This window comes from Mobula birostris, chromosome 27, assembly GCF_030028105.1.
Source record: "Mobula birostris isolate sMobBir1 chromosome 27, sMobBir1.hap1, whole genome shotgun sequence".
NCBI lineage: Eukaryota > Metazoa > Chordata > Chondrichthyes > Myliobatiformes > Myliobatidae > Mobula > Mobula birostris.
Window position 1 is genome coordinate 1,822,502 of NC_092396.1, and position 19,125 is coordinate 1,841,626.

Here is a 19,125-nt window from a genome sequence, read left to right on the forward strand (position 1 = left end):
TGTTGGCAAGGAGAGTCGGGCCAGGTGGGAACGGAAGACGACTGAGGGGTCAGTTGGCTGAATTATGACATCACAAGATAGGACAAACAGAAGGGATGAGTTTCCCTTGAAAGAGAAATCAGATATCAGGGGATATGGATTCAGGTCATTGATAGAGAATTAATTGAGATTAACTCTCAGCATAATTACACAGTCCCTGGAGAAGATCAGACCCATGACCTACAGAACAATGGACCAGCTACTGGGCAAGAATACAATGGGCTGTGAGGCCTGTTACAGCTGGAAGTGTCTACAGTCTATCCAAAGTGATTTCTCGAGGGAGGACAGGTGGTAGTTTGAGGATACAGATTTCTGATTGGCCAAAGAGCCAACACTGACAAGCAAATGTGGCAGCAAATGGGTGCAAAGTGACCTCCGGACACAACGATGGCATATCAGCAGAGGGATGAATATTGGGGGAGAACCACTGCTGTCCTTTGAAAACTTTTCACAAGATCTTCTGTGTTTCTGTGAGAAATGCTTACAGTCATGCCTGAGTTTCTGAGGCTGCAGCATACAGGAGGGACAGGCAATGGCAGGGGGTCCTGAACCGAAAACCTTTCACCCAGACGTGTGCCACACAATAATGTACACTACACTGTCTGATTCTTGGTGTGTATTGTACAGGTCTCAGGTTGCCTGACAGTCTGATTGTATCTTGGTGTGTACTGTACATGGTTCAGGTTGTCTGATAGTATGATTGTATCTTGGTGTGTATTGTACAGGGTTCCAGTTATCTGATAGTCCAGTTGTACCTTGGTGTGTATTGAACAGGTTTCAGGTTGCCTGACAGTCTGATTGTACCTTGGTGTGTATTGTGCACAGTGCACAGGTGGTAGAGAATTGCTTCTCTGAATGGAGGCCTGTGACTAGTGGTGTGCCACAGGGATCAGTGCTGGGTCCATTGTTATTTGTCATCTATATCAATGATCTGGATGATAATGTGGTAAATTGGATCAGCAAGTTTGCTGATGATACAAAGATTGGAGGTGTAGTAGACAGTGAGGAAGGTTTTCAGAGCCTGCAGGGGGACTTGGACCAGCTGGAAAAATGGGCTGAAAAATGGCAGATGGAGTTTAATACTGACAAGTGTGAGGTATTGCACGTTGGAAGGACAAACCAACGTAGAACATTCAGGGTTAATGGTAAGGCACTGAGGAGTGCAGTGGAACAGAGGGATCTGGGAATACAGATACAAAATTCCCTAAAAGTGGCGTCACAGGTAGATAGGGTCATAAAGAGAGCTTTTGGTACATTGGCCTTTATTAATCAAAGTATTGAGTATAAGAGCTGGAATGTTATGATGAGGTTGTATAAGGCATTGATGAGGCCGAATCTGGAGTATTGTGTTCAGTTTTGGTCACCAAATTACAGGAAGGATATAAATAAGGTTGAAAGAGTGCAGAGAAGGTTTACAAGGATGTTGCCGGGACTTGAGAAACTCAGTTACAGAGAAGGGTTGAATAGGTTAGGACTTTATTCCCTGGAGCGTAGAAGAATGAGGGGAGATTTGATAGAGGTATATAAAATTATGATGGGTATAGATAGAGTGAATGCAAGCAGGCTTTTTCCACTGAGGCAAGGGGAGAAAAAAACTAGAGGACATGGGTTAAGGGTGAGGGGGGGAAAAGTTTAAAGGGAACATTAGGGGGGGGCTTCTTCACACGGAGAGTGGTGGGAGTATGGAATGAGCTGCCAGACAAGGTGGTAAATGCGTGTTCTTTTTTTAACATATAAGAATAAATTGGACAGATACATGGATGGGAGGTGTATGGAGGGATATGGTCCGTGTGCAGGTCAGTGGGACTAGGCAGAAAATGGTTCAGCACAGCCAAGAAGGGCCAAAGGGCCTGTTTCTGTGCTGTAGTTTCTATGGTTCTATGGTTCTATGGTTCAGGTTGTCTGACAGTCTGATTGTATCTTGGTGTGTATTGTACAGGTCTCAGGTTGCCTGAGAGTCCTATTGTACCTTGGTATGTGTTGTACAGGGTTCTAGTTGTCTGACAGTCCGATTGTACCTTGGTGTGTACTGTACAGGGTTCAGGTTGTCTAATAGTCTGATTTATCTCGGTGTGTATTGTACAGGGTTCAGGTTGCCTGACAGTCTGATTCTACCTTTGCATGATTCTGTTGAAGGGTAAACTGCTGTAACTCATCCTGCCGTTAGCGTCCAGCTCCACGCTCTCTACCTTTCTATGGAAGTCCAACAAGTCTTCCGGACACTTTAGCAGGAAGATGCCTCGACCCAGGTTTGATCCACCAGGTTTGGAAATCCAGACTGACCCATCTGTGTGAACAGAAACAAGGATAACATTCCTTTGGCAGAAGGAAATAACCCATCCTAGAAATTATAAAGTTGATTTAATTCCACAGATTATTGTAGAGCCAGAGGAAAGGGCAAACAACATCAACACTCCAACCCTACCTCTGCTGGTCATGGTATCGGAGACTAATCCCCAGAGACACTGGCAGACTGTTGTTGGTCAGAGCACCGTAGACTAATCCTCAGTGCCACTGGCGGACTGTTGTTGTTTGGTCCATCATATCTGTGCTGAGTATGATGACAAATTAAACTAATTCTGTCTGCCTACTCAATGATCCATATACCTCAATTCCCTGCATATTCCTACATCGATCTGAAAACCTTTTTAATGCCCCACTTGTATCTGCTTCCACACTTTACCCAGTGGTTCGTTCCAGGAATCCGCCACTCTCTGTGTGGAAGAATTCCCTGCCACTTGTGGAGATTTGTCCATACATTCACTGACTGATTATGTACATTTTTCAAAGCTGCACCTTCTCATCCTTGCTGGACATGAAATCTATTGGGATAGTAATGTCATGTTGATATCCCTTCATGTACAAGCGATGTGATCGAACATTTCTCTTTGGTTAGGACAACACCTCTTCCTCATCAGTCTTCACCCCATCCATTATCTCTGCTGTCAGATCGTTGGGAGTGGGCCAGAGGTGGGAGTGGGAGTGTCAGGCTTTGGCTCAAAGGAGTCTTCAGCTCGGAAGAGACGTTGGTTCTGGGTAAGTTGTCTGGGTAAGTTTCTGTTAAATTTACTGTATCAGGGGTACTTAGTGTAGTTTAAATGGCCATTGTGTGTCCTTCATGCCAGATGTTGGAGACCTGGGAAACCCAGATTCTCCCAGGGAACTACATCTGCATGAAGTGCATCCGGCTGCAGCTCCTTGAACCCATGTTAGGGATCTGGAGCAGCAGTTGGATGACCTTTGGTTTGTACGGGAGAATGAGGAAATTATCGATCAAAGTTACGGGACTACTCCCAACGATCTACACCCAGACCGTAGCCCCCCATACCCCTATCATCCATGTACCTATGGAAACTTATCTTCAAAGCTGAAATCAAAATCGCAGGCACCAATTGCATTGGCAGCTTATTCCACTCTCTCATCGCCCTCTGAGTGAAGAAGTTGAATGTGATAAATGCGAGGTTATCTACTTTGGTGGCAAAAACAGGAAAACAGATTATTATCTGAATGGTGGCCGATTAGGAAAAGGGGAGGTGCAACGAGACCTGGGTGTCATTATACACCAGTCATTGAAAGTGGGCATGCAGGTACAGCAGGCGGTGAAAAAGGCGAATGGTATGCTGGCATTTATAGTGAGAGGATTCGAGTACAGGAGCAGGGAGGTACTACTGCAGTTGTACAAGGCCTTGGTGAGACCACACCTGGAGTATTGTGTGCAGTTTTGGTCCCCTAATCTGAGGAAAGACATCCTTGCCATAGAGGGAGTACAGAGAAGGTTCACCAGATTGATTCCTGGGATGGCAGGACTTTCATATGATGAAAGACTGGATGAACTAGGCTTATACTCGTTGGAATTCAGAAGATTGAGGGGGGATCTGATTGAAACGTATAAAATCCTAAAGGGATTGGACAGGCTAGATGCAGGAAGATTGTTCCCGATGTTGGGGAAGTCAAGAACGAGGGGTCACAGTTTAAGGATAAAGGGGAAGCCTTTTAGAACCGAGATGAGGAAATACTTCTTCACACAGAGAGTGGTGAATCTGTGGAATTCTCTGCCACAGGAAAGAGTTGAGGCCAGTTCATTGGCTATATTTAAGAGGGAGTTAGATATGGCCCTTGAGGCTAAAGGGATCAGGGGGTATGGAGAGAAGGCAGGTACAGGGTTCTGAGTTGGATGATCAGCCATGATCATACTGAATGGTGGTGCAGACTCGAAGGGCTGAATGGCCTACTCCTGCACCTATTTTCTATGTTTCTATGTTTCCCCTCGTGTTTCCCTTAAGCTTTTCACCTTTCACCCTTAACCTATGAACTCCCTCTTGTTCTAGTCTCACCCAAGCTCATTGGAAAAAGCCTACTTGCATTTACCCTATCTATACCCCTCATAATTTTGTATACTTCTATCAAATCTTTCATCATTGCCTCGTGCTGTAGGGAATAATGTCCTGGGGCCTTTTCACTTTCTCTGGTGGAATCACATCCTTTCTACAGTGTGGTGACCAGGAATGCACCTTGTTGTGTGGTTAACAAGTGTTTTTTAAAACTTGTAACAAAACTTCTCAACCTTAATATTCAATGCCTGCCTGATGAAGGTAATATTCCAATAGGCTGGGAAGAAATAATACCTCCCATAATTTTCAGGAAAGCCAGACGTTCACTTTTCACATCCATGCGATATGTTTCAGGATAAAATTCTTCCACCTTCAAGATCCTGGAAACAAAAGTTAGTGTTTATGTATTCTGTAGGTCTCCACAATGAAAGTAGCCAGCATAATAGGAGCTCCCATCCACCCGGACATCCTCCTCTCTTCTCCCCTCTCCCATCAGGCAAAAGTTACAAAAGCCTGAAAGTACATACCACTAGGCACAAAGACAGCTTCTCACCCCCTGTTTTCAGACTATTAAATGGTTCCCTAGTATGACAAGATAGACTCTTGACCTCACAGTCTACCCCATTGAGGCCTGCACTGCACTTTCTCTGTAGCTGTTACACTTTATTCTGCATTCTGTTATTGTTTTACCTTGTTCTACCTCAATGCACTGTGTTACGATCTGATCTGTATGGATGGTATGCAAGACAAGTTTTTTTCACCAGACTTTAGTACATTTGACAATCATCATCATCATCATCATTATGTGTCATGTCTTTGACCATAATTGCTCTTGGCAAATTTTTCTGCAGAAATGGTTTGCCATTGCCTGCTTCTGGGCAGTGTCCTCACAAGACAGATGACCCCAGCCATTATCAATGCTCTACAGAGATTGTCTGCCTGGTGTCAGTGCTCGCATAACCAGGTCTTGTGATATGCACCAGCCGCTCATACGACCATCCAGCACCTGCTCCCATGACTTCACATGACCCTGATCGGCGATGGGGTAATAAACAGGTGCTACCCCTTGCCCAAGGGTGACCTGCAGGCTAGCGGAGGGAAGGAGTACCTTATACCTCCTTTGGTAGAGACATATCTTTACCCCACCACTCAGCATTGGACAATAATGAACCAATTTATCTCCTTGCTAATTTATTTACCAGAAGATTCATGGAGGTATTCAAAATTCTGAAGATTTTAAAAGAGGGTAAAAGATTTTCTGCTGCTGAGAGGGTTGGTAACCAAAGGACACAGATAATAAGAACTAGTCATGAGCCCTGCTGGCCCGTGTGGTGAGCTGCAGAGTGTGGGGTTCCTACGTTTCTAGAACACTTGTATCTGTTAATTGTCTTATTTTCGGCTGTTAACCCCATTTGGTTCCCTAAGGCTGTTATAGCTGGACAAGCTCCCACTACCTATTAAATGCTCCCAATGGTGTGTAGCCTCTGACAACCATGTCCAGCTCCTGGCCTTCACGCGTGGTTTAACTACTACGCCTGGCAGAACCGTTTCTATTGAAGGGGCAAAGGCAGATTACCGTTGCTGTAAAACCAGTCACTTTGGGCTCATCATCTGTGGTTGGCAGCTCATCCAGGAGAAGGAAAACTCTGATCTCGAACCTCCACGGCCTTGCAGCTATACCCACTCATAGGGAAGGCTTCGGGAGTAAACCCCGAGGGAAAAATCCAGAGCTGGAGTCCTTAAGGCAACATTGAGTTCAATGCTGACTGGTAACTCCTGCAAAGCTGCTGGTACCAAACTGTATCGCTCTCTGCCGTTCCTTTGGGTTCATCAGATGCATGGAGAGGGGGAGCTTGCTACATGGGCAACGGCTTGCTCTCCATATCGTACTGCCCAGACTTGCATATCTAGTCAGCTAGGATGCAATATCCAAGGTCAACCCTGACTGATGGAGGCCTCAGAGAACCCCTTCTGCTTTCTGGGTAATCTTCTCAAGTTTCTTTTGACTGGCATGGGTTTTCCATGTACTGTGATTATTTAAAGTGGACTTCTGATTCGTGCTTATCACGGGGTCCCTGTTCTTGTCTTGTGGGGTCGCTCAGTCGATCCACCGATATTCTATGCATAATCTCTTGTTTCCATTTCTACATGGGAGTCTGCCATCACTCCGCACCTGGGTTTGATTGTTGCCAGTGCATGCCATGACAGAAACAAGCATGACAATTAGAGGTGCTCTCAGGAGTACTGTTCCCACCCAGGGATGTGTTGTGGTTTGCTGTGCATCACCTGAAGGAGCAGAGGAAACCAGCTCATCAGACTCTACAAACGCAGAAGGACTGAACTGCAAAGAATTTTCTGAGCTATAGGACCAACATGCTGGTTCAGGTGATTAGGAATGAGTAATGTGAATGAATGTGGTGGAAGTTTGTCTCGGGTAGTGGTCAACAGTGTCTGCTCAACTATCCAGTCAGATAGTTCATCGTCAAGACAATAAGACCATAAGACACAGGAGCAGAATTAGGCCATTCAGCCCATTGAGTCTGTTCTGCCATTCCATCATGGTTGATTTATTATCCCTATCAACCTCATTCTCCTGTCTTTCCCCTATAACCTTGATGCCCTGACTAATCAAGAACCGATCAACCTCTGCTTTAAATATACACAACGACTTGTCCTCCATAGCTGTCTGTAGCAATGAATTCTACAGATCCCCAATTCTCACCCTCTGGCTAAAGAAATTCCTCCTCACCTCTGTTCTAAATGGATGTCCCTCTAATCTGAGGCTGTGCCCACTGGTCCTAGACTCCTCCACTACAGGAAACATCCTCTCCACATCCACTTTATGTAAGCCTCTCAATGTTCAGTAGGTTTCAATGAGATCCCCTCCTCATTCTTGTAAGCTACAGTGAGTGCAGGTCCCGAGTCATCAAACTCTCCTCGTACATTAACTCTTTCATTCCCGGGATCATTCATAAGAACCTCCTCTGGACCCTCTCCAACGCCAGCATGTCTTTTCTCAGATAAGGGGCCCAAAACTGCTCACAATTCTTCCCTTCTGGGTTCCAGCAGGAGCCCTATCCCAGTCACTAAACAGTTTGTGCAAGGATCAAAGTTCAGCACATCTTTACTCTGGGCTGTGAAATGCTTCTCTCTGGCCATGTGAACAACCACTCTGGCAGAAGATTAGAAGGAGGAGATGATTTACCTTGGATTCATAATTGTTCCATATTTGGATACTGCCTGTTGGTAGTTCTTTAGGACAGAAGAGAGGCCAACTTTGGTGGTGAGTAGCTTATTGTTTGGGATCTGGTTTAAAAGCTGCTTACCTGTCAGATTAATAGATGCAGAATATTATAATCATCAATGAAACATCACAACAATGTCAAATGTAGTTTTTGGAAACGGCCAATGTTGACCAGCCTCAAACCTGTCATGTTAGTGGTTTCTGTCCATTCTCACATGTTTGGTGTACAAACGCAGGTCAGACAGCACCAATGCTCTGATAACGCAGTATCTCGTTATCTCCTGACGGATGTCAGAGGCTACACCACTATTTATTAACCCTCCCTTGTTTCCCTCCACGGAGTAGACAATTATAATTCCCTCACATCCCCTCAGGGTTTGGGTGGTCTAGGGGATGCTGGTGTAATGCAGTGGTTAGGTGTGGCTGAAGACACATAGGCTAGGCTGGTGAGGGACAGCAGTTTTACTCCTCTAAATAGTCCTTTAGACTACCCGAACCCCTAACATTAAACTCTAAACTTAAACCTAACCACTGCCTCATACCACCAGTCAACTATACCACCCAAACCCTAACCCTAAATAAGTGACTTTTTAAATTCTTTAAGATTAAGATTATTTAATGTCATTTCCAGTACACGAGTGTAAAGGAGAATGAAATAATTGTTACTCCAGATCCGATGCAGCATAAAAAACCCCACAATAAATATGAATACATGAGATAGCGTATATACTGTACATACATTGATCGTATGTCCATAAAGTGATTAAACATCTGCTGAAGGCGTGTGAAGAACAACAGGCTGGTGGACAGAGACCCGTACTCATGCTCAGTTTGTAGGGGATGGTCCACAGTTGTGTGGACGTATCACAATGAGCCTGAGTGAATGCAGAACTGGCTGTACCGATTCACCTCTGATTACTGGAAACCGCATGGCTAGATACCGGATAATCAGTATACACAAAGGCACTGATAACCGTAGTAACACCTAAACCCACATCTAGACGATGGAACAAGGACACACTGTGCTGAAGCCCTGCGTCCACTGGCTTCAGACAAGATTCAAGATTGTTTAACGTCATTTCCAACACACAAGTGTAAGGAGATCAAAATAATTGTTACTCCAGATCCAATGCAACACAAAAAAAAGTAAGATAAAGAACACAAAAATAAAAATCATGATAAATATAAATACATAAGATAGCATATGTATGTAGATTGATACTATGTGCATAAGGTGATGGTAGGCTGTACATAAGGTGACTGACAAGATGTAATAAATTAGTGGTCGAGTTAATGGGTGGAGGTGTTGATCAGCCTTACTGCTTGGGGAAAGTAACTGTTTTCGAGTCCGGTGGTCCTGGTGTGGATGCTACGTAGCCTCCTCCCTGATGGGAGTGGAACAAACAGTCCATGAGCAGAGTGGGTGGAATCCATCACGATGTTACTGGCCCTTTTCCAGCACCTTTCTGTATACTTGTCCTTGATGGTGGGTAGGCTGGTGCTGGTGAGGCACTGGGCAGTTTTGACTGTCCATTTTTGAGCCTCCCTGTCCACTGCAGTGCAGGTTCCATAATGCAGCCTGTTAGGATGCTCCGTCACTGCATGGCATGGAAACTGTCCACTGCAGTGCAGGTTCCATAATGCAGCTTGTTAGGATGCTCCGTCACTGCATGGCATGGAAACTGCACTGAGGCAGACAAGAAGGCTCTGCAACTGGACAGGGCAGTGAGATGCAAATCATGGCTTGTAAAGAGAATGTACAAGGTGCACTTTATCACTGCATAAAGGGAAGGGAAACAATGAAAGATGAACAAATCTTCATTCTTAGATATTACTGGAGTTAGAGAGCAGTGTACTCTCCCCTCAGCAGTGAAACAAAACAATCCATTCGAGATCTGAGATCGTCTTCCCGCCTGTAGTAGGTTACTTGCAAAGGGCCTTTACCTTCTTGGAAGTATTGGAAGTTGGATGATACATTGACTTCACACCACTTTAACAAGTAGTCACATCTGTTATTGTCGTTTATTCTCTTCCAACCCCTGCTCTCACAAAAGCTGACAACTCTGTGTTAAAAAGAAATAGTTTTACATCTTAATGTGCAAGAGTGAATGCTGAACCAACCCAATAAGTCCATTTTCCTTGTGTTTCCTGACCGTACATGATTGGCTTGTCACTAAGGACATTCTCAGATTTCCACAGGTTACCATGGGGAGCGTACTAACTGGTTGTATCATTGTCTGGTATGTGGGGGGAGGGGTGGCAGTTAGCTACTGCATAGGATCAAAGTAAGCTGCAGAGAGTTGTAAACAGGTAGCTCCATCGTGAGCACCAGCCTCTGTAGTACCCAGAACACCTTCAAGGAGCAATGCCTCAAAAAGGCAGCATCCTTCACTAAGGACCCCCATCACCCAGGACATGCCTTCTTCTCATTGCTGGCATCAGGAAGGAGATACAGGAGCCTGAAGGCACACACTTGATGATTCAGGACCAGCTTCATCCCCTCATCCATCTGATTTCTGAATGGATATTGAACCCATGAACATGACCTCACTACTTTAATTTTTTTAATAGTTGCACTGCTTACTTATTTTGACTATTTAATATGTATATAGTTACTGTAATTCATGTTTTTTCTCTCTATTATTATATATTGCAATGTACTGCTGATGTAAAGACAACAAATTTCATGACATATGCCGGTGATACTAAACCTAATTCTGATTCCTGAAGCCCAGTGATTAATGCCTTCCTGAAAAATGTTCCCCAGCTGCTCGATACAGCCGATATACACGGTGCGGGTGCAGAGTCCTGCCTCCAGTCAATGGCCCTGGTTGTCGACTACCTGGGAAACGTTTGCCAGGTGGCACTAGCACCCGATAATTATAAAGAGAGACTGAATAAAATGGGTTTGTTTCCTCTGCGCCAGAGGGGGATGAAGGGTAACCTGAGAGGTCACAAAATGACAAATGGTAGTTAGAGGTATTTCCCCACGCTGATGGACCTTGAAACAAGAGGCAGTGCTGATAAGCTGGAAGGAGGGAGGTTTAGAGGAGACCTGAGGTTGAATATTTTCACACAGGGAGTGACTGGAGTCTGGAGGGTGCTACCTGAGGTGGTGGAGGAGGCAGGTATTTTCATGACATACTGTTAATGAATCATTTGGTTCACCAAGAACTGGAAGACTGTGGTCCATCTGCAGATGGGTAGGTCAAGTATTGATAAGTAGGATGGCTGGAAGGGACAGTGTGGGCCGAAGGCCTGCTTCTCCTCTGTAACATTGCTACTGGCACTGAAGGTGTAGATGCTAAGTTTGTTAATGACACTAAAACAGGGAAGAGGCCAATTGTAAATTGTATAGAAGCAACACACACAAAATGCTGGAGGAATACAGCATCTATGAAAAGAGATAAACTGTCAGGGTTTCGGGCCGAGACCCTTCATCAGGACGGGAAAAGAAAGGGGAGGACGACAGAATGAAAACGAGAGGAGAGGGGAAGGAGGACAAGCTTGGAAGTGATAGGTGAAGCCAGGTGAGTGGGAACGGTAAAGGGCTGGAGAAAAAAGAGTCTTCCGAGTGAGGCCAGCAACAACGGTGAAGGAAGAAACCCCCGTTCTTTGAAGAAGGAGGACATCTCCAGATGTCCTGGAAAAATGTCATTTTGGGAAAAGATGCGGTAGGGATGCAACTGAGAAAAAGGAATTGCATTTTTATAGGAGACAGGGTGGGAAGAGGTACTGTCAAGCTAACCATGGGAATCGGCAGGCTTATATAAGATGTTGGTTGACAGTTTGTCTCCAGAGATCAAGAAAGGGGAGGGAGGTGTCATAAATAGATCACGTGAATTTAAGGGCAGGGTGGAAGTTGGAGGCAAAGTTGATGAAATTGACAAGTTCAGCATGGGTGCAGGAAGCATCACTCGTGTAGTCTTTGATGTAGTGTAGGAAGAGTTAGGGAGCATTGCCAGGGAAGGCTTGGAACTTGGCCTGTTCTATGTAGCTAGCAAAAAGGCAGGCGTAGCTGGGGTCTTTGTGAGTGCCCATGGCTACCACTTCTGTTTGGAGAAAGTGGAGGAGCTGAAGGAGGAATTTGTTGAGGGTGAGAACCAGTTCTGCAGATGGGGGAGGGTGGTGGTGGAGGCGAACTGATAAGGCCTTTCGTTGAGAAAGAAGCGGAGAGCTTTAAGGCCTTCTTGATGGGGGGGGGAGGGGTAGAAGTGTATAGGGACTGAACAGCCATGGTTAAAATGAAGAGGTTATGTCCAGGGATTTGAAAGTTGTTGAGGAGATCGAGAGCATGTGACGTGTAGGTGGGAAGGGACTGAACCAAAGGTGGATAGAATGGAGTTGAGGTATGCAGACATGAGTTCGGTGGGGCAGGAGTAGGTAAAGATAATGGGCCTACCAGGACCATTGTAAAGGAGAATTGAGGAGGTTACAGAAAGATACATTATAGCTCTGTGAGATGGTTGGAAAAAATCAACATGCCCCAATTCATAAAGAGAAAGGAAAAATAACTGAGTGTCATTGTGTATGGCTGGGGAAGTTTCATTTATGTAAGTCACTGATGAGACCAGAGAAGGAACTCTCCTATAATACTGGTCAGGAAGTGTGTTACTCTATTAAATCAGTTCAGAGAAGGCTCACTAGATTTACCTTATTGATCTAATTATTTAATATGCAGATTATCTTTTGAGGAGAGGTTGGGCAGGATATTGGGACATGGCTGGGCGGGCACTGTGCTTGGCATGGATCGGTTGTGCAGAGGGGCCTGTGTCCATGCTGTATTGCTCTATGACTTCACTATGTTGAAGTTTAGAAGATGAAAGCTGATGGAGACCACTGTGTGTGTGTAGCCTGTAGCTCATACAAGTCTCTGAGTGCATTCAGATGTGAGATCTTCCTCAGTGCTGCTGAGAGATTGTGGTGGTGTCCCTGGACTCCTGCCCTCAGAGCCAGTGGCAGAGAGATCCCCCATGTGTTTTCTCTTTGTTTTGTGTTTCAGTTAGACCCTGTCCCTGACATCGCGGACGCGGGCCCCGTCCCTGACATCACGGACGCGGGCCCCGTCCCTGACATCGCCCACGCGGACCCCGTCCCTGACATCGTGGACGCGGACCCTGTCCTTGACATCACGTGTGCGGGCTCTGTCACTGACATCGCGTGTGCGGGCCCTGTCCCTGACATCGCGATGCGGACCCCGTCCCTGACATCGCGGACACGGACCCCGTCCCTGACATCGCATGTGCAGGCCCTGTCCCTGACATCGCCCACGCGGACCCTGTCCCTGACATCGTGGACGCGGACCCTGTCCCTGACATCGCATGTGCGGGCTCTGTCACTGACATCGCGTGTGCGGGCCCTGTCCCTGACATCGCGTGTGTGGGCTCTGTCCCTGACATCGCGGACGCGGACCCTGTCCCTGACATCGCGTGTGCCGACCCTGTCCCCAACATCGTGAACACGGACCCCTCTTGTAACATTGTACTCTGTGCATATTGTACGCGTGATATTATTCCAGAACACATAACATTTTTCATCCAGCCTCTCCAATTTGCCACAATAAAATCCCTTTCTAAATAACTGAACCATCTGTGAAAAAGACAGTATTATGGATAACTTCTAATGAAACTACCTCAATACCTACAAATCAGTCCCATTTGTTCCAGAAACATAGAAGCTTGGCTGGCAGTCCTCTTCCCTCCTGGGTCTGGGGGCTTTGGGTGTTACGGAGGCCTTTGGTTTCTGGAGAGGAGTCCCATGGCAAGGTTTTGCATTTTCAGGTTTAGTTTGAGCAGCGTCAGTTCCTGCAGGGACAGAAGGACAGTATGGTGGTGGAGATGAAGGACATCTCTTCAAAAACGCCGCAAGTACAGTATAGAATCATAGAGCTATCCAGCCTAGCACCAGGCTCTTCGCCCATTCTGCCCATGTCGACCTTTCCTGCCCACCTGCACATTTGGCCCACATTACTTCCATGTCCTTCTATGTCTTGGCCACAACCAATCTGCTGGAGGAACTTACCAGGTCAGACAGCATCCGAGGATGAAATTTGCTCCGTGCAATGAGCCTGTGTGAGAACATTAAATATTAAGAGTTGACGAACTTTTTGAGGCTGATATTCCCACATGCCAAAAGTGAATTGTTGAACTTCCCTTTGTCAGTTTTTAACTGGGGTGAGTGTGGATTGAGTAGGGACTCAGCGGTTGGATTCTCACATTTTGTAAACATGTTTGATAAAATTCTGTGAAATAAATGTAAGAGACCAACCTGAAAAATCGCTGGCCACCTGCCCAGGTTTTCTGCGCTTTGGATGTGGACTTGGACTATAGATTTTTTTTTCAGTCTTATAGTGTTTTGTATTCTGAGTTTTTCACCTGATTATTCTCATTTTTTTGTGTGGGGGGGGATTTGGGGGTCGAAGCGCCTGTTCCGTTTTTGTTCATTTTTTTGTGTGGGGGGGGGATTTGGGGGCCGAATTGCCTGTTCCATTTTTGTTCATTTTTTTTGTACAGGGGGGCACGGGATTTGGGGGCCGAAGTGCCTGTTCCATTTTTGTTCATTTTTTTTGCACGGGGGGCACGGGATTTGGGGGCCGAAGTGCCTGTTCCATTTTTGTTCATTTTTTTTGTACGGGGGGGGCGTGGAATTTGGGGGCCGAAGTGCCTGTTCTGTTTTTGTTCATTTTTTTGCACGGGGGGCATGGGATTTGGGGGCCGAAGTGCCTGTTCCATTTTTGTTCATTTTTTTTGTACGTGGGGGCGTGGGATTTGGGGGTTGATAATTATGCTGCCATTCTTTTTTCATTCTTGGTTTTGTGGCTATCTGGAGAAGAACAATTTCAGAGTTGTACCTTTTGATAATAAATGACCTTTAACCATTGACCTTTCCAGGAAGGGTCTTGGGACCTGTTGTATTGCTAAGGACGTTAGCTTTCAACTCTATTGTAATGGCAAGATAGCTTATAACTCTTTCTGAAGAGGTAATAGGTCTTGCATTCTCCCTGTGATGCACTGTGATGCTAATGGTGACGGCGATCTTCCTTAAAATGGTGTTGCTAAACCTGTCAATTTTTCTCTAACAGCAAGGTTAAAATTCTTCACTAATTCTTACTTACTACTCAGATATTTAGACATCCGAGCCTAGTGTGCACGTGAACTGCAGAACAGGGAAACTAATTGAATAAGACACCAAATTATGAGGGTCAAAGTTCAAAGTGCATTTATTATCAAAGTATGTATATCATATACAACCTTGAGATTCATCTTCTCAAGGTTATGCATCAGTGTCTCTCTCAGCAGGACATTCTAATCACATTATCCCACAGTCCCAGGAAGTGTTCAAGCATGGACACAAATGCATAAGAACCACAGATGTACTTGCTGGCATCCCACGTAACTTGGGGCAATTATAGAACTGTACAGCACAGAAACAGGCCCTTTGGCCCATCTAGTCCATGCCTAGATATTTAAGCTGCCTACTCCCATCACCCTGCACCAAGACCATAGCCTTCTATACCCCTACCATCTACCTATCCAAACTTCTGTTAAATGTTGAAATTAAGCTCACATGCACCACTTGCGCTGGCCACTCATTCCGCACTTTCATGACCCTTTGAATGAAGTTTCCCCTCATATTCCCCTTAAACATTTCATATTTCACCCTTAATCCATGACCTCTAGTTGTAGTCTCACCCAAACTCAGTGGATAAAGCTTTCTTGCTTTCTATACCCCTCTATCAAAGCTCTTCTCAATTTTCTACATTCCAAGGAATGAAATTCTAACCTATTCAATCTTTTTTTATAACTCAGGTTCTCCAGACTTGGCAATCTCCTTGTAAGTGTTCTCTGTAATCTTTCAAACCTAATTTACATCTTCCCTGTAGGCAGGTGACCAAAACTGCACGCAATACTTCAAGTTAGGTCTCACCAACATCTTATACAACTTCAACATAACATCCCATCTCCTGTACTCAATACTTTGATTTATGAAGGTCAACCCTATCAACCTGTGATGCCACTTTCAATGAACGAAGGAGCTGCACTGCCAGTTCCCTTTGCTCTACCGCACTGCTCTGTGCCCTACTTTCAATGATTGTCACTGATCATTGTCTAACAAGAAACAGAATGAAAGATTCAAAGTACATTTATTACTAAAGTATGTATGCAGAACACAACAGCACATTTCCTGATACCCTCCCAATTTATTTCTGCAACAGTCCATAACAGTACAACATTATGTAGGTAGCCATTATGGTACTAGTCCATCTCAGTACCATCCTGCTGTACAAAACGATTACAGATTCAAACAATAACAGTGCCAACAAATCCCATGTTCAGTCACTTTATTAATCTTCGATGCCTGTCTATCACAGCAGTCAACTGTAACCCAGAGGCATTCCGTACAGTGTCAGTCTATCCTGTGCCAATCATGTTAACAGTCACCACACAGTTATCTCCCAGCTCCAGTCCATCATAATAAGCTTCAATCAGAGTGCCAAGCCAACACTGTGCCAACTCCTCGCAATGCTAGACCTCACAGAAACAGCTCATCACACTGACAATCGAACATGATAATAATGTCTCCTCAGCTCGAGGTGTCCTAATGCCAGTCACTGGAGTAATCCATCACACAACAGCACACGTAATCTGCTGCTGTATCAATGTATTACAGGAACACCCATCTGTGTCCCTGCAGAGCAATCACATCCTGTCCCTGTACGAGGAACACAACAAACAGGAGCAGGCGTGGGCCATCTGGAGAAGGATTCAGCCTGAGGTGTTAAATCGGCTTCCCTTTTCACAGAGGCTGCCTGACCTGACCTGCTGGGGATTTGCAGCATATTCTGCTTTTCTGTCACGGTAACAATCTCAGTGTTAGTCTGCCACAGTGCTCAGCTATCATTGGTCCATTCCACATCAGGGCCAAGCTATGATAGGTCAATTCCAACACAGTGCTAAGCTATCATTGGTCCATTCCACACCAGGGCCAAGCTATCATAGGTCAATTCCAACACAGTGCTAAGCTATCATTGGTCCATTACATCAAAGTGCCTTGCTATCATTGGTTCATTCCAACACAGTACTAAGCTATCATTGATCCATTCCATCAAAGTGCCTTGCTATCATTGGTTCATTGCAACACAATGCTAAGCTAGCATTGGTCCATTCCACCTCGATGCCAAGCTACCAATGGTCCAATAATCAATTCTTGGGCTTCCAGCTAGGTACAGATATTGCTTATAACCGACATTTCAATGACAAACTCTGCCATTTTCTTCAGGGAAGATGCCTGGCCATTGCCAGTTCAGTGGTAATCATACCCGCTGAATCTATCCTTCCTGATTGGTTAGTCCTTATCCAATCAGGTTTCCCATCTTGTTTACAATCAATTTCCAGTTCTTACTAAGAGCGATACCTTGGTCTTTGTTAAATTTCTTTTCCTCTAGATTTATTTCAATGGCTTCCTTTACCAGGTGTTCCAAAAGCCATTGGTGTGACACAGCAGTTTTGTGCCTTCGAGGTCAATCCTATGGCTATTGCGGATGCAGGGTTCTGCTACTGACAATATCTCCAGATAACGCAAGCGGATACATCTCCTGTGCTCCTTGACGCGGGTTTCCACCGGATGTCCTGTCCGGCAGATATACACTGCTCCGCATTCACAGGGAATCCTGGGATGGGGGAAGGAGTTGGCGGTACTGGAGAGGTTACAGGGAGATTCACTAGGATGGGGGAAGGAGTTGACAGGATGGGAGACAGTACAGGGAGATTCACTGGGATGGGGGAAGGAGCTGATGGTACTGGAGAGGGTACAGGGAGATTCACTGGGATGGGGGAAGGAGCTGATGGTACTGGAGAGGGTACAGGGAGACTCACTGGGATGGGGGAAGTAGTTGGCGGGATGGAAGAAGGTACAGGGAGATTCACTGGGATGGGGGAAATGATTTGTGTTGTGAGGAGAAGCTGGGTCTGTTCTACCTGGGGAGGAGTAGGTGACATGATTGAGGTATATAAATTTGCGAGGTGTATTGAGAGGGTAGATTGTAGGAAGCATTTCATTATCAGCACTAGAGAACGTAGAGTTAGTGTAGAGCGTTTTAGAGGAGGTCTGAAAGCCGCCTCCTTCACCCAGAGAGTGTGGTGAGGTTGTGAAATTCTCCGTTGGAGAGTGTGTTTGAAGCTGGGTTGTGACAGTGCTTACGATCTATCCAAATGAAAATGAAAACCTGAAATACTTTGTTAAGAGCAGTACGGCCAAGCACTGGGCCATGGGATTATCACGGATGGGTCCCACATGGATAAGTGGGCCAAGTGGCCTGTTTTCAAACCCCTTTATTTGATGATACTACTGTAAGGTTAATGTCCAAATTGTTTTGGCCAAAGTGGAAATATTGGTATGGTTCTACTTTCCATGGTTTAGGTAGAAAGTGGAGAGGGTGCAGTGGAGATTTTCCAAGATATTGCCTGGGATAGAATGCTTTGGTTATATGGGAAGTCTGGATGGACTGGGTATGTTTTCCATGGAAGTGAAGATGTGGGGATCTGATAGAAGTTTAGAGCCATACAGTATGGAAACTGGTCCATCTCATCCATGCCAACCATGATGCCCATCTAAACTGCCTGCATTTAGCCCTCGAAACCTTCCCACAGGAGACAATGGATTACAACAGAGACCATGCTGTGACTTCCAGCTGCTGTAGCCAGGTCTGTCCTCTTACACCGTTACCCTGCTGTTGCAGCCACAGATTTGCACAAACAAGGGCTAATGGACGAGATTACCCAGGAATTCCTTGCAAATAATCTGAAACTAGCCTCACCTTTATTGGAGAACCTCTTTGATCGGTAGAACAGAGCTTGGACTGTTTGGTTCAGAAGTTTTGTGTTCTCATTTGGCACCTCTGCAGCTACAGGTTCCTCCTCATCCTCCCACAGGACAGGTCTATCTCCAGGTACTCCGGCCAGATCAGGCAAACGCTGGTTCCTTTCCATTCCAGAACCACCATTCGTTTGCTCCTTGCTCATCCTGGGATTGTTGGTCAGAGGAATTTGTTCTTCAGAAATTTCATCTTGGACACTGTCACTCATGGTCCCACCGTTCACTGTTGTTCTGACAGTGGAGTCAGGTCGTTTCACTGTCTTTACTTCATGCTGTGTTTGTTTGACTGGTTGGTCAACACTCATTTCCACAATCAAGTGCTACTATTTGTAGTTTCTTGCATTTCTGTCTGATTTCTTTTCCAGTGCCTGATCTTCCCTGAAGTTTAGACCTTCAATGTAAATCTCTTCATCCATAACCTTACCGTTTGGAACCTCTTCCTCAGTCACATTCTCAAAAAACGTGACTTTTCCTGGAAGGTGACTTGACGGAATCCAGTGATGCTCAGTGCAGACGCTGGCAAGCTGGAAGACCAAAGTGAACTTTTAACACACTTTTCTATAAGAGAAAATGGCTCAAATCACACTTCAATTTGCCTTAGCTTCAGCTGTAGTGCTTTCATATCTGGGGAAATAT

General features: G+C 45.4%; 1 protein-coding gene across 1 annotated transcript in view; it reads right to left on the reverse strand.

Annotated features, from left to right (window-relative positions):
* LOC140188467 (protein polyglycylase TTLL10-like) overlaps window positions 1-18,698 on the reverse strand; it is a 34,728-nt gene extending 16,030 nt beyond the window's left edge. Inside the window, exons 1-6 of the mRNA XM_072244757.1 lie at window positions 18,431-18,698; window positions 13,259-13,418; window positions 9,559-9,677; window positions 7,576-7,696; window positions 4,665-4,750; window positions 2,155-2,326 (exon numbers count right to left, since the gene is read on the reverse strand). Coding sequence (XP_072100858.1) covers window positions 2,155-2,326; window positions 4,665-4,750; window positions 7,576-7,696; window positions 9,559-9,677; window positions 13,259-13,418; window positions 18,431-18,698 — 926 coding nt within the window. The remainder of the gene's footprint in view (window positions 1-2,154; window positions 2,327-4,664; window positions 4,751-7,575; window positions 7,697-9,558; window positions 9,678-13,258; window positions 13,419-18,430) is intronic.
* Between the last annotated feature and the right edge of the window lie 427 nt (window positions 18,699-19,125).